Genomic DNA, 12,631 nt, shown 5'->3' with positions numbered 1-12,631 from the left:
AGCCGGTTGAGCTATAGGCGCCGAGCCAGGAAGCTTCTATTTTCACTGCCACAGTATCCACTTCTACTGTACTATGTGCTGTGGTGGGGAAGAGCTGCACTGATGGCTGTTCTTCGGATTTGTTTTTATGTGTCCAGATTACGATGACATTTCTAATCAGATAGACCTCATCATCTGCCTGGGAGGGGATGGGACCCTGCTGTATGCATCCTCTCTGTTCCAGGTGAGACCTCCCCTCTTTGAGGTGTGAGTATCACATCCCAGGCACCAAGCGCAGAGAATCGTGGGTCCCTGTCCCACTCCCACAGCCCAGCCTGCACAAAAGAGGACTGAGGTGGGGTTGGTCACTCTGTGTCTGTGGGTGGCTTTCAGCTTAGTCACTCACATTTATCTGTTCATTGCACCAGGCAGGGTGCCATTACAGGTTGGACCTCTGTTCATACTAGGGCTGGCTGAGGTGTGGGTGGGGCCACTGGGGCTGGGCAGGAATATCTATGGGTGAAGAGACCATTGGCCTAGCTGCCTTCCTAAGCAGGTGGCTGCAACTCCACAGACGGTGATATCCCGAGGGAGTGCTGGTGCCCTGGCTGTGTGGAGGGGACCCTGGGTGGCACTACAGCTGTTGGGTAGGGCCCAGCCAGCTCCATAGGGGGCTAGGTGTGGAAGCCTCAGAGAACAGTGAGAGTGAGGGTGGTGGTGTCCCCTTAGGCTAGCCCAGCCCACTACCACCCCACTCCAGGGCTGCCCTGGCCACTCTCCCTGGGCCCTGCCACTCCTGCATAGGGCCTGCTGGCAGGAGGATCTGACCCTGGAGATCAGCTCCTTTGGTCCCAGCTCTGACTGTCTTCCCTGACTAGCTGGTGCATTCACTAATCCTGTCTCTTGTCAGTTCCTCACTGGCCTCACCAAGCTCGTCTTCCCTAGGAACGTGGCTCTCCACGTGTGGGTCCCTCTGTCTCTCCATGGTGTTCATACTGGCCCTGTGCTTGCTCAGTGTGCCCAGCTCTTCCTGGAGGGTCAGGTGCTCCACAGAGCCAAGTCCTCATGGACAGGCCCCTCCCCAAGTGCCCTGGTGCTACTAATAGCTTGGGTGGTTTCAAGGGGACAGCGTGGTGCTAAGTGCCCCTTGGCCCACAGGGCAGCGTGCCTCCAGTCATGGCCTTCCACCTCGGCTCCCTGGGCTTCCTGACACCATTCAACTTTGAGGACTTTCAGTCTCAAGTTACCCAGGTGATAGAGGGTGAGTTGGAATGTTCTAGAAACCACAAGTAGCTCTAAACATGGGGTTGGCTCTTTTATTTAATGAAGCAACATTTAAAAGTTTCAAGATTCAGAGATTTGTAAATTTTGAATGGTTCGAACATTTTTTACTGACATGGGCCGAAGCTGCCCTGAGTCGGGTGGGAGTAAACCACTTTTCATGAAAGGCAGGGAAGTGTTGCTTTCATCTTGGGGGACAAAGGGCCTCTTGACCCCCACTGACGTCCCTGAGGTCCCTTCTGACCCCCACCGGCCCCCAGGGAATGCAGCTGTTGTCCTTCGGAGCCGGCTGAAGGTCAGGGTGGTGAAGGAGCCCAGGGCCAGGAAGGTGCCCATCCACAACGGGCTCAGTGAGAACAGCACACCCACTGCAGGCCTGGACGCGGAGGCCGGGCAGCAGGCCATGCAGTACCAGGTGGGCGATGTGGCCTGCCCTTGGGGTGCCAGTCCTGCACCCTGTATGGGAGCCCCCACCCACAGCCTTGGGAGGACAAGGCCCTCCCAGAGAATCAGGGGGACTCAGCACTGGGTGCCCGTGACAGCCAAGACCCTGGCCATCCCTCCAGGTCCTGAATGAGGTAGTGATCGACAGAGGCCCCTCCTCATACCTCTCCAACGTGGACGTCTACCTGGATGGACACCTCATCACCACAGTGCAGGGCGACGGTAAGGCCTGTGACCTGCCCTGGGGCCCCAGGCACCCTACATGGTGGGGGTGACACCTGCGCCCTGTCCCCCTCAGGAGTGATTGTGTCCACTCCGACTGGCAGCACAGCGTACGCAGCAGCGGCCGGGGCCTCCATGATCCACCCCAACGTGCCAGCCATCATGATCACACCCATCTGCCCCCACTCACTGTCCTTCCGGCCCATCGTGGTCCCCGCAGGGGTCGAGCTAAAGGTCAGAGCCAACTCCTCTCCACCCTTTCCAGTCTGTGAGTCACTTGACCCCATGCCAGGGAAAGGCTGCTGCTGACTCGTTGGCTCTGCCTCAGATGCAGCCACAATCCTGTGGCTATCTCCCTTCACCCCCTGCTGGGAGCCCTGCCTCGATGAGTGCCTAAGATCTGCCAGCCGAGGGCCCCGGCTTGGTCAGAAAGGGTTGCCCACCTTCAGTCCGTCTCTGCATGGGCCATGAGCTGGGGCAGTGCCCGTGAGCTCTCACCAGCCCCAGAGTGAGGTTAGAGCTGCTTAGCACGGGCTCCAGTGAGCACCCATAGGGCCCTGAGGTGCAGCCTTCCCAGGGCCCACACCTGTCCCTGCTTGAACCCTCAGATCATGCTGTCACCAGAAGCACGGAACACAGCGTGGGTGTCCTTTGATGGCCGGAAGAGACAGGAGATCCGCCATGGAGACAGGTGCGGGTGCTTGCTGGGCCCGGTGCTGCTTACACCTTGTGCACACCCTGCCTGCCCAGTGTGGTCCCTGGAGTGCCAGAGACCTGAGCATGGCTCATTCTGGGACTGGCTATACCCAGCTGTGGTGGGTCTATGGTCCTTTGCCCCTGCCCACACCTGCAGCTCACACAGGCCCTGGGCAACGTGCATCAGCTTCCTGGACTGTCCCCTCCACAGCCTGGTGTGCTATCCAGCATCAGGGCTGTGGCCTCTCCTAAGACTGAGGGACATGGGCTTGTGGCTGTCCCATCACCATTGAGAACTCCTTCGGGGGAGTGTTTCCCTGGCCCTTGGGGGGTGGGGGGGGATCAGAGACCTGGGGCTGGGTCACAAGGAGGGATCTCTGCAGGTTGGGTCAGTGCCGCGGGTGTGGCTTACCCAGCTATGTCGCTTTCTCTTGTCCACAGCATCAGCATCACTACCTCTTGCTACCCGCTGCCCTCCATCTGCGTGCAAGACCCTGTGAGCGACTGGTTTGAGAGCCTGGCGCAGTGCCTGCACTGGAATGTGCGCAAGAAGCAGGCCCACTTCCCCGAGGAGGAGGAGGGCGAGGGCGGGTGTGTGGGCTAGGCCAAGCTCCTGTGCGGGCACACTGGCCAGAGCCCCAAACCCTCCCGGGTCTGCATTCCCCTTCCTGCCTTCTCATATGCCCTCCGGGGACAGACCAACCTGTGTGTGCGTGTGAACACGTCTGTCTGTCGCGGTCACGAGCCGCCTCTGTCTATTGTCAGGAAAAGCCTGTGTCTGCCTTTGTTGACCAGATCAGCTGTTTTTTGTTTTTTTTTAATGTTTTAAATCTGACTTCTTTTTCGCATTTCTAATGGAGCAAAGTGAGAACCGGGCTGAGGACCATCTGCACAAGGCCCCCCCCACCCTTGCTGGTCTTGGTGCTGGCTGCCTGCCCCCTCCCCCCCCCGGGCTCTGTGATTCCACAAGTCAGTCTACTGAATGAGAAGGTCAGGAAGACTTGATCTGTCCTTTGATGTTGAAAATAAATGTCTCCGCCAAGCATCTTCTTGAGCTGCCATGCTTCTGCCCTTGGGCCTGCACTTCCTGAAGCTCTTCTGGGAAGGGGCCTAGGCAAGCCGCAGCCCAGAGGGGTCTGGATGCTGACTGCGAGGCAGGCTGGCTTTGCCCTGGTTTCTGAAGAGGTTTCTTCCCTGCTCGTGTCAGCACCAAGTCTGGCCGGACACCCCCAGCATTGAGCCAGAGGCCTCTGGTCCACTCCCAGAGCTGCTGTGTGGCCCAGCATCCCCAGAGGGCTGTCAGACATCCTGGGCTGACACACATTCCTCACGCAGCTTCAGCTCCCAGGAAGATGTTTTAAATCCTACATATACTTTTTAGAGATTCTTATAAACTTTCTGAAGTGCTTACGTACATATTTTCTTGTACACACTTTTACGAAGACCCTGCTGATGTTTACACTGTGTCCTGCGTGGCGCTGTCCAGCTTCCCGCAGCCCTGATGGTCCAGGAGAGAGCCGTGTTTGAGCCGGACAATTGCAATGAGAATTTTGAGACAAAACAGAGAATACTCCTGTGAGCCCCCTGCAGAGAACCAGGAGTCACTTGAGAGCGTGGTGTGGTGCCTGTGGTAGTCTCCACATGGGAACAGCACCCTGGGTGCCATCCAGCAGGAGTCCCAAATGCAGGCTGTTTTTAAGTAGCTGCTCTTAGAGGTTTGCCCAAGAAGTCACCCTTCTCATTATTCAGTGGTGAGAACAGGAGAATGAGGACCCTTTTATGAAGTGCAGCTCAGGCCCTCGGCATCATTGAAGTTGAGCGTCTTAAGACGCTGAGTATGATTCTGGGCAACACTTAAGGGGCAGAGGGGCTGCCCATGACTCTGCGTGCCAGCAGGACCTCCACCTGCCACCCACAGGCTGAGGGGAAAGGGCCCCAGTACCTCAGCTTTAGGCCCAAAGACAGTGGTATTTGGAATTCCAGTCCCTTACCTAAAAAAAGCAGATGTTAAATTTTGTCCTAAAGCAGCATGAGATTGGAATGATCTAGAAAATTCTGGATTTTTGAAGTGAATCTTAATGTTTCATATCGTTAATATCTTGAAAATTTGTTAAATGTTGAAAGCCTTACTACTATTTTCAGATCCTTTCAATAAACAGACTTGTAAAAAATCCTGGGTGATTAACAATTTTCTTCTGGCTCTTTGTCCTCAGCCTGGAAGCTCTGGGGGTGGGAGGTCTCCATCCAGACTGCCTGCCTTCACATGCCTCCCCAGCCCCCCCCCAACATTGCATCCTATCCCAAAAATGCTCCCTCAGCCTTACTAGTGGCTCCTTGGGGTGCTGGGCTTGGCTGGGAGTCCTCCCTAGAGAAACACTACATGGGTTCTGGGCTGGGGCACAAGTGCTTCCTCTTCAGGGAGGGCAAAAGCCCCCAGTCTGGACAGGGACAGACCCTGAGATAGGCATGTCATCAACTTGAGTTTTGTTGCCCCTGAGAAGGGCCTTGAGATTAGATGGTGTTGAGTCCCTGGACCCCCTACTGCCAGGCAGGCTAGGAGGGTACATGCTAGCCCAAGTGACTGGGGCAGGAGCAGGCGGGGGCCTGGGTTTCACGGATGTTAGCACATCAGCCTGGCCCAAGTCGCCCTAACTAGGCACACAGGAACCTGGGGCTTTGCCAGACCAGGAGAAAAGGGAATAATCACCCCACCACCACTCCCCCCGGCATCTGCTCCTCCCCCAGCTGCCCTCCTTGGCCAGTCCCAAGCATCCCTTCCTCACTGGCCTGGGCAAAAACTGATGGACGACAAAGCCACAACCTTCCTCGCCTTGGGGAGCACAAAGGAGGAGGGCACAGCCCCATGCGGCTTCGCGTGTGTCCCAAGCCCCAGGCTGCATCATGCTTGCCGTCTTCATGGCCTCAATCTTGGAAACCTTCTGTGCGAGCGGGCATCATCCAGTGTCACCCCAAGTGCCCTGTTCTGGGCTAGCCCCAACCTGCCCACCTAGCCGTCCCTGAGCACAGCTTCCTGTCCTTCAGCAGTGACCCACCAGGAAAGAGGCTCCCAGGGCTCCCGGCCGCCATCGCAGTCTCTGAAGGACGGAAACGCAGTTACAAGAAACGTTAAGACCTCACTGGGAAAACCTGATAACAGTTTTTACAAATTTACTTTTTAAATTATTTGGTTACAACTGACTTGCCAACGAAGCTGGTGTCCTGCCCTCGTGCGAGTCCCAGTTTCACCTCCCCTCCCTAAATTTCCCGTGTTTTGGCCTAAATGGAAAAGGCGTCCCCACACCCGACTCCTCCAGGACTATCCCACCGGAGACACCCCGGGGGACCCAGGAAGGGGCGTCGTTGTCTGTCCTGCCAGGAGGTGAAGGAGAAACTTCATGAATTTGGAAAAAAGTAAAGAAATAAGGTCTAACAAAACTGAAGAGTTCTCCAACTGTAATCTTGCCCCCCACGACCCAGGGGAAAAGTTATCCAAGGCGGCATAGCCCCCGACCCCAGCGCAGGTGCTTCTGGCACGCAGGTGCCAGGACGACCCACGCGCCCTAAGCGGCCCCACCCTGGAGCGCCGCACAGCTCAGCCAATCAGCGCTCCGGAGCGTGGCCTCGGCACGCCCGGGCCCCGCCCCATGAGGCGACTTTCCCAGGTGTACGAGACGCTCCCAAGGAGGCTGGGCGCAGTGATCATCTCCTTGTCTTCTTTTACGTTAGGCCCATTCGGTGGCTTTTCTGTTAGTTGAAGACAACAGTCGGGCGCACAGACTTGGGGTTCTTAGAGGCCAGCACCTCTGCAGACCGTTCAGACCCCGCTCGTGGGTGCCACATGGTTTCCCCAACGGCCTAGCCTCAGTGGAACGGCCCAGGAGATGTCAGAGCCAGCCGCGGGGGGCGCTGTGGCTTAAGCTCCCGGCCGCGGTGAACCTGTCCGGAAGGCACTAATGCCAGCCACAGAGGTCGCTGTAGCTCAGAAGCAGTATTTCCCCCTGCCCGGCCGCGGTGGAATGGCCCGGGAGATGCCAACTTCGGCTTCGGAGTGGGGGGCGCCGTAATTCAGCAGCTATAACGTCCCCTCCCGGTTGCGATAGAACGTCCCGACAGATGCCAACTTTGGCTGCGGGGACGGCGCTGAAGTTCATCAATACAATGACCCCATGCCTGGCCACAGTGGAATACCGCGAGAGAATACAATGTTCACCTGTCCCTCCGTGGTGGACCCGCTCGGAGATACCAAGTTGGGCTGTGAGGCGGGGGCACTGAGGTTCAACAGCGAAACGTCTCCCTTTTCCACCTCAGTGGAATGGCCCAGGAGATGCCAACTTCGGTTCGGGGGGGGGGCTCTGTAATTCAGCAGTACCGTGTTCCCCCTCCCAGACGTGGTGGAACGACCCCGAAAGGTACAAACGCGGGCTGAAAAGAAATTCTGTGGTTCGGCAGCAACCAGACCTTCCCGGAGGATGCTACTGCCGGCCACGGGAGGTTCCAGGCTCAAATCAACGTTCCCCTTCCCTTCGGCTGCGGTGGAACGGCCCAGAGGATACCAACGCTGGGTGCCGCGTGTCCCCTGCCCCTGTGTGACCGTGGACCAGTCCGAGAGTACCAAAACCGGCCGCGGGGGGGCGCCGAACTCCATGAGCCGAGATTGACCGGTCGGGACGGTACCAACGCCGGCCGCGGGGGGCGCCGCGTTCAGCAGCGCGCTCGGGGCACTAAGGAGCGGGGCGCCCGCGGGGAGGCAAGGAGCTCGCCGCTGCTTCAGGCGTGTCACCACTGGTCCCGCGGGCGCCCCGCGCACCCCATCGGGGTCCGCCTCGCGGGAGGTGAGTCGTCTGCTCCCGCCACCCGGACGCCGCTCCAGCGCCGTAGGCTCCTGTGCTACCCTCCGCGGCCCCGCGGACGACGACGTCCGAGCCGCTCGCCCTCAGGCTCCGCCCCCGCCGAGCGCAGCGCAGAGGCCCGCAGGCCGCGTGGATGACCGCCAGCGAGGCCGAGGGCTGCGGGGCGGTCTCCCCGGGGTGCAGGCTCAGGTAGGCAGCCGGGCGGGGGCTGCACCTGCCGGGCCCGGCCCAGGGGGGCGCGGAGAACGGGCGAGGAGCGAATCACCGCTTCTCTGAGGCACCTTCTTTGTTGCTAGGCTTTTAAAAAGTTGCTTTTTTTTGATTAGAGTGTTACATACTTTACCAACATTTAAATTTGCAACTAACATTTTAAAGCAACATTAAGAGGGGCGTTAAAAGCGGAAATGAGAAGATTTGGCGTTCAAATCATTCTTTCTCAAAGTAGACAAATCAGAAAAAGGAGAGAATTAAAACAGTGAGTCTGAGACACCCCCTACCACAGCTAACGGCAGGGCTGGAGCGAGTGCAGTGTGACCTGCACTCCGGTTCATTCGTGGCCAATAACTCACCTACACCCCAGGTGTAACCACGCTGGAACCCTGTGGTGGGCACTTGGTAGTTTCTGGATTTTCAGGGTTTTTTGTTGTTGTTTTTTCTTTTTGAGACAGTCTCAGGCCATACACCTGCCTTGGCCTCCCAGAGTGCTGGGATTACAGGCGTGAGCCACCGCACCCAGCCCTGGATTTTCAATTTTTAAAGTAAAGCTGATTGAACATCCTGCATGTAATACAAGTATGGCTCTTTGTCAGGCGGTTTTTGTAGGATAAAACATCAGAGGTGGAATTTCTCAGTTACATCATTTGTTTCAGCTGTGTGCAGCTGACCTGGAAGGCAAGGTTGAGGCCCCCACATTACAGAGGCTGAGGTGGGAGGATCAAGTGAAGCCAAGAGTTGGAGCCCAGCAGACTCCAACTCTACAAAAAATAAAAATTTTAAATATTAAAATGCCTGAACCCAGACACTGTGGCTCATACCTGTAATCCTAGCACTGTGGGAAGCCAAGGCAGGTGGATTGCCTGAGCTCACAGGTTCCAGACCATCCTGAGTAAGAGGAAGACCTTGTCTCTAAAAATATCGGAGTGTTGTGCCAGGCACCTGTAGTCCCAGCTACTTAGGAGGCTGAAGCAAGAGAATTGCTTGAGCCCAAGAGTTTGAGGTTGGTGTGAGCTATGATGCCACGGCACTCTACTGAGGGCAACATAGACTGTCTCAAAAAAAAAAAAAATACCCTTCTGACCATTTGAACCAGATGTCAGAGCACATCCGGTTCTGTTTAGAGCAGGGACCAACCTGGGACCATGACCTCAAGTCCACAGGCCTGAACTCAGAGGCCTGTACAGCTGGACAGAGTGAAAATGAAACTTTCTCAGCAGATTGGAGCTGAGACTTCCTCAGTGGTCCCAGCCCTTCCTTTAAATCCTGGCCTCTTCCCAGCTGGTCCTGAGGACAGCCCCCTCAGGCAGCACAAAGGGAGAAGTGAACCATGAGCTCTGTGCTGGAGGGGCACTGGGGCTCAGCTCTACCGTGTGCCCGATCCTTGATTTATGACCCAAGGTGGAAGGCTAAGACTCTGCAGTGGCAGCTCACACAAGGTTACCATTCTGGCCCCTTCCCAGGCTGACAAGGGGCTGCTAGATGTTGGCTCTCACGAGCAGTTTATTGCTGCAGATTAGGCCAGCGACCTTCAGTCTTTCATGGATACAAATTATCTTTCTCTGAAAGCAGCTGGAATCCTGTGCCTGAGAAGGAAAACAAGCCACACCCAAGGGCCACATCCAGGAAGGCTGCAGTGACTCCAGCCAGGACTAAGTGAGTGGGCTTCTGGGCTGGGGTGCCCAGGCCACTCTACAGCCCCTCTTGCTTTCCCTCATGGTGCTGAGATCTGGGTCCCCTTGCCCTGACCCTCTGGGCTACTCACAGGTGACAGTGCTGCCACCCTCTCATCCCATCACCTGCACTGTGCTGGCCTGAGTATTGTCTGACAGTCAGGGTTAGGATTAATTTAGGATGGCTATGGGTGTTCCTTTTTTATTTTTTATTTTTTTGAGACAGAGTCTCAAGCTGTCACCCTGGGTAGAGTGCTATGGCATCACAGTTCACAGCAACCTCCTACTCTTGGGCTTAAGTGAGTCTCTTGCGTCACCTCCCAAGGAGCTGGGAGTATAGGTGCCCACCACAATGCACAGCTATTTTTTGGCTGTAATTGTCATTATTGGTTTGGCAGGCCCGGGCTGGATTCGAACTTGCCAGCTCTGGTGTATATGGCTGGCACCTTAGCTGCTTGAGCTACAGGTGCAAAGCTTGGGGGTTCCTTTTTATTACTGCTCAGTATCCATTTGAAAATGCCATACTTTATGTTTCCATTCTGCCGATAGAATGTTTTCCATGGTGTCTGTGTGGTCACAGACCAGAGGCTTTGCTGGGAACATCCTGTCCACCCTAGAGATGCCACAGGGCAGTCTCTAGGGCAGGGCTGCTGACTTGGACTGTGTCTCCTCACCCTTTTTCAGGAGCTGCCAAATTGTTTTCCAAAGAGCTTGTACCAGTCCACGGCCACTAGCCAACACGTGAGTACATCTCCACTCAGATCTCCCCACCCCTCTCAGTGGTGCTAGGCTGTTGGGGATCACTAGTAAGGCTGAAGCCTGCAGGGCAGCCTCTGAGGTGACCCTGTGTTCCTATGGGCCTTCCCCAGGGACTCACACCTGGACAGCAGATGTGAAGGCCATTAGGCCATTACTTCCTAGATGAGGCTGCAGAAAGACTCAGGGCTTCATTTTGGGCCTTCCCTCTCACTTCCTGGATAGCTTGCTCTGACAAATGCCGCTGCTGGCTTTCAAGGTGTCTGTGGAAAGGCTCACATGGCAGAAAATGGATGCAGCCGTCCAGCTGCAGCCCTGAAGATTGAGACTCCTGCCTTGGCCTTGGCAGCATAGCTGGGGCCTTGCAGCTCTGGTCGAGCCCTCAGGTGACACCACAGCCCTGGCCAGCAGTGAGACGTCAGCTCCACAAGACACCTGAGCCAGCCTTGTGTCTCCCACATCTGCGTGACTGTGAGGGGGTGAGTCTGGGGCCACCTGTCACATGATGGCAAACAGTGAATACAGCACTCTGTCCTGTAGTTGTTAGATGTTCAGAAATTCTTTTCTGTGAAATATGTTTCTGCTTGTATTTCTAACTAACCTGTGGGAATTCTTCATACTTTGTTGGTTTGAGAGAATCTTTTCCCAGGTTGTGACCTCTGATTTCCCTTTGGATTATATTTTAATGAACGAAAACTTCATTTAGTCAATTTAGTCCATTTCATTCTTTTTTTTTTTTTTTTAATAAGTCATGCTTTGGAGTTTGAAGGTTTTTTTTATACTTCAAGGTCAGAAAAATGTTACTTTATATTTTTTCCTGATCATATAGTTCTTGACATTTAAGTCTCATAGGAGAGCAGACTTTGGAGCCAAGCTGCTTGGCCCAAATGGTAACCCTGCCTCTAGGAAGCTGTCTTCTCATTCTGCATGTCCCGAGGGCAGCAACAGTGCCTTTCTCAGAGGGCTCCTGAATATATGTTTGTCAATGTGTGTAAAGTCAGAGACTCCCAGCACTATAATGAGTGCTGTGTAAATGTCACTAGTTTGTTTATTTATTTATTTAGAGACAGAGTCTCATTCTGGCCTAGAGTGCCGTCCTGGACTTAAATGATCCTCTTGTCGGCTCAGCACCTGTGGCTCAGTGGCTCAGGCACCAGGCACATACACTGGAGCTAGAGGGTTCGAATCCAGCCTGGGCCTGCCAAACAACCATGACAACTACAACCAAAAAACAGCTGGATTTTGTGGTGGGCACCTGTAGTCTCAGCTTCTTGGGATGCTGAGGCCAGAGAATTGCTTAAGCCCAGGAGTTGGGGTTGCTGTGAGCTGTGATGCCACGGCACTCTACCAAGAGCAACAAAGTGAGACTCTGTCTCTAAATAAATAAATACTGATCCTCTTGTCCGAGCCTCCCAAGTAGCTGGAACTGCAGGTGGCTACCACCACATCTGGCTAGTTTTTCTATTTTTAGTAGAGACAAGGGTCTCGCTCTTACTGGGGCTGGTCTTGAATTCCTGAGTTCAAGATGTCACTGCCTCCCAGAGTGCTAGAATCATAGGTGTGAGCCACCACAGGGGGTTTGAAGGTTACTTATTATTTGTCTACTGATGTGAGATCAGGATCCAGTTCTTGTAGGCTGATTTTTTACAGGAACATTCCTGCCCAGGTTCCCAAACAGATCTGTTTGTGCAAACCTGCTTAGGGCTGATTGGTCAATGCAGCTGAACCCTGATTGGTTAAGGCAGTGAGTGCCATAAGTTCCCACTGTAAACAGAATTGTGAGTTTGAGGACTCAAACTCGGATGAACCCTTTAAGGAGCAAATGGCTGCTTGTCCATCTGTGAATTTCGACTCTGTCCACCCTTCAGGGTGGATCTCTGAGGTCGCTCTCACTCTCTCAGCCTATGCACACTGGGCCTGGGTCCAGGCGATCTGCGCCTTCGTCTTTGAGCTCTCCTTCTTTTTCTGGCTCAGATAACATACAAGGAGGCCCATGTTGTGTTTTCCCCACCCTTGCCCTGGAACCGGCCTATGGACAACGCTATAAACCAGGGCGCTGCAGCCCCTCGGCAGGCAGAGGTGAAGCACAAGTGTGTGGCAGGTATGGCCTCTTTACATCTCCCTGCCAGGCCAGTACTGCAGGCTCTCCCGCCTTTATGTCTGTGTTTATGTCTGCCTTCACTTACAGTAGGAAATCTGCCTCCCGTTTCCTACCTGTGCTTACTTATTTGCTCGATTCAGAATTCCCAGACCGTGACTCAGTGACAAGTGTTCAGTGTCTGTTTGGAATCTTTTTGTCTTTAATTTGAGCGCATGTATTTCAGACTCTGTGCTTAGAAGTTGCTTGGGAGAGCTCTTTTTCCCCACTCTTTGGTATAGTTGTGTTAATTCATTTAATTCATGGTGTGGTTCTATATTTCTGTTTGTATTCCATTTTAGAGATCTTTTTTCCTACACTTATTGATTTATTTTTGTTTTTTTTGTTTTTTTTTTTTTTTTTTGAGACAGAGCCTCAAG

At 54.5% G+C, this 12,631-nt stretch overlaps 2 protein-coding genes across 11 annotated transcripts in view; both read left to right on the top strand.

The window, feature by feature from the left end:
* NADK (NAD kinase) overlaps positions 1-4,793 on the top strand; it is a 28,037-nt gene extending 23,244 nt beyond the window's left edge. For all 4 annotated transcript variants that reach the window (XM_012807277.2, XM_012807275.2, XM_023515226.1 and 1 more), the window contains 7 exons: positions 138-223; positions 1,138-1,240; positions 1,521-1,675; positions 1,827-1,926; positions 2,003-2,160; positions 2,535-2,617; positions 3,064-4,793. In XM_012807277.2, the coding sequence (XP_012662731.1) occupies positions 138-223; positions 1,138-1,240; positions 1,521-1,675; positions 1,827-1,926; positions 2,003-2,160; positions 2,535-2,617; positions 3,064-3,226 (848 nt within the window). In that variant the 3' untranslated portion in view covers positions 3,227-4,793. The remainder of the gene's footprint in view (positions 1-137; positions 224-1,137; positions 1,241-1,520; positions 1,676-1,826; positions 1,927-2,002; positions 2,161-2,534; positions 2,618-3,063) is intronic.
* Positions 4,794-7,335: 2,542 nt separating this feature from the next.
* Positions 7,336-12,631, top strand: part of LOC100942710 (solute carrier family 35 member E2) — a 28,754-nt gene continuing 23,458 nt past the window's right edge. For 2 of the 7 annotated variants that reach the window (XM_023515162.1, XM_023515161.1), the window contains exons 1-3: positions 7,336-7,661; positions 9,255-9,341; positions 10,043-10,099. In XM_023515162.1, the coding sequence (XP_023370930.1) occupies positions 7,606-7,661; positions 9,255-9,341; positions 10,043-10,099 (200 nt within the window). In that variant the 5' untranslated portion in view covers positions 7,336-7,605. Of the gene's footprint in view, positions 7,662-9,254; positions 9,342-10,042; positions 10,100-10,536; positions 10,594-12,090; positions 12,216-12,631 lie in introns of those variants that run through there. The other 5 variants (XM_012807331.2, XM_023515159.1, XM_023515160.1 and 2 more) reach the window with 4 other exon arrangements.

This window comes from Otolemur garnettii, unplaced genomic scaffold (assembly GCF_000181295.1).
Source record: "Otolemur garnettii isolate 467f Iridium unplaced genomic scaffold, OtoGar3 scaffold00067, whole genome shotgun sequence".
NCBI classification, from domain to species: Eukaryota; Metazoa; Chordata; class Mammalia; order Primates; family Galagidae; genus Otolemur; species Otolemur garnettii.
The sequence above is the reverse complement of the archived record's forward strand: the minus strand, read 5'-3'. Positions and strand labels throughout refer to the sequence as shown.